Genomic DNA, 1,310 nt, shown 5'->3' on the forward strand with positions numbered 1-1,310 from the left:
GGGCGGGGCAGCAGGGCAGTGGCGGGGCAGGTAAGTGACGGTCTGCTGGAGGACGTACGGCTCGGGGCAGTACTGCGGGGGGGGGGGGCAGTTAGTCCAGACAGAGACAGAGACAGAGAGACAGATGGGGGTCTCACCAGGGTCATGACCCCCATGCGGTCCAGCTCCCGGTGGGGGCTGCGGGGGACCCTCCTGGGGGTGGAGCACCCGGACCCGGGCGGGGATCCGCCCAGCGAGGAGCCGGCGCACAGCGAGGGGGGGAGGGAGCTCATGGAGCGGAAGCGCCCCCCCAGCCCCCCCGGGGCCTCGCCGCCCCCCACCCGACACTCCAGCTCCTCGGCCCGGACCGCCGTGCTCTCCTTCTCCTCCTGGATCATCCTGCAGGGGGCAGCACAGTAATCTGATTACAATCCCTGATCAACAGCCCGGAGCAAAAAAACTCCTCTGGAGACGATTCAGGGCGGACCAGCCGACCTCTGACCTTTAGGCTCCACATGGAGCCGTACCGCTGATAACATTACTGTCCCCCAGACCACCTGTCCCCCAGACTGCCCAGTCCCCCGGGCCACCTGTCCCCCAGACCGCCCAGTCCCCCAGACCACCTGTCCCCCAGACCGCCCAGTCCCCCAGACCGCCCTGTCCCCCAGACCACCTGTCCCCCAGACCGCCCAGTCCCCCATAAAGGGGAAGCCACCTGTCCCCCAGACCCGCCCAGAATCCCCCAGACCACCTGTCCCCCAGACACCAGTCCCCAGACCACCTGTCCCCCAGACTGCCCAGTCCCCCAGACCACCTGTCCCCCAGACCACCCAGTCCCCCAGACCACCAGTCCCCCAGACCACCTGTCCCCCAGACTGCCCAGTCCCCCAGACCACCTGTCCCCCAGACCACCCAGTCCCCCAGACACCTGTCCCCCAGAATGCCCAGTCCCCAGACCACCTGTCCCCCAGACCACAGTCCCCCAGAACCAGTCCCCCAGACCACTGTCCCCAGACCCCAGTCCCCAGACCAACTGTCCCCCAGACCACCTGTCCCCCAGACCGCCCAGTCCCCCAGACCACCTGTCCCCCAGACCGCCCAGTCCCCCAGACCACCAGTCCCCCAGACACCAGTCCCCCAGACCACCTGTCCCAGACTGCCCAGTCCCCAGACCACCTGTCCCCAGACCGCCCAGTCCCCCAGACCACCTGTCCCCCAGACCACCTGTCAGACGTCCTCAGCAGTGATCAGGTTTGTGCAGTTTGCAATTAAAACTGAGGGGCGGGGACCCACACCGTGCCGTTAGCAGTCCATTGTTTACCTGACCGGGT

The 1,310-nt window shown here is 67.6% G+C and overlaps 1 protein-coding gene across 1 annotated transcript in view; it reads right to left on the reverse strand.

The window, feature by feature from the left end:
- The window catches only part of LOC115400862 (liprin-alpha-1-like), an 11,397-nt gene extending 11,020 nt beyond the window's left edge, over positions 1-377 (reverse strand). Inside the window, exon 1 of the mRNA XM_030108948.1 lies at positions 138-377. Within this exon, the coding sequence (XP_029964808.1) occupies positions 138-377 (240 nt within the window). The remainder of the gene's footprint in view (positions 1-137) is intronic.
- Between the last annotated feature and the right edge of the window lie 933 nt (positions 378-1,310).

This window comes from Salarias fasciatus, chromosome 1, assembly GCF_902148845.1.
Source record: "Salarias fasciatus chromosome 1, fSalaFa1.1, whole genome shotgun sequence".
In the NCBI taxonomy this organism is placed as follows: domain Eukaryota; kingdom Metazoa; phylum Chordata; class Actinopteri; order Blenniiformes; family Blenniidae; genus Salarias; species Salarias fasciatus.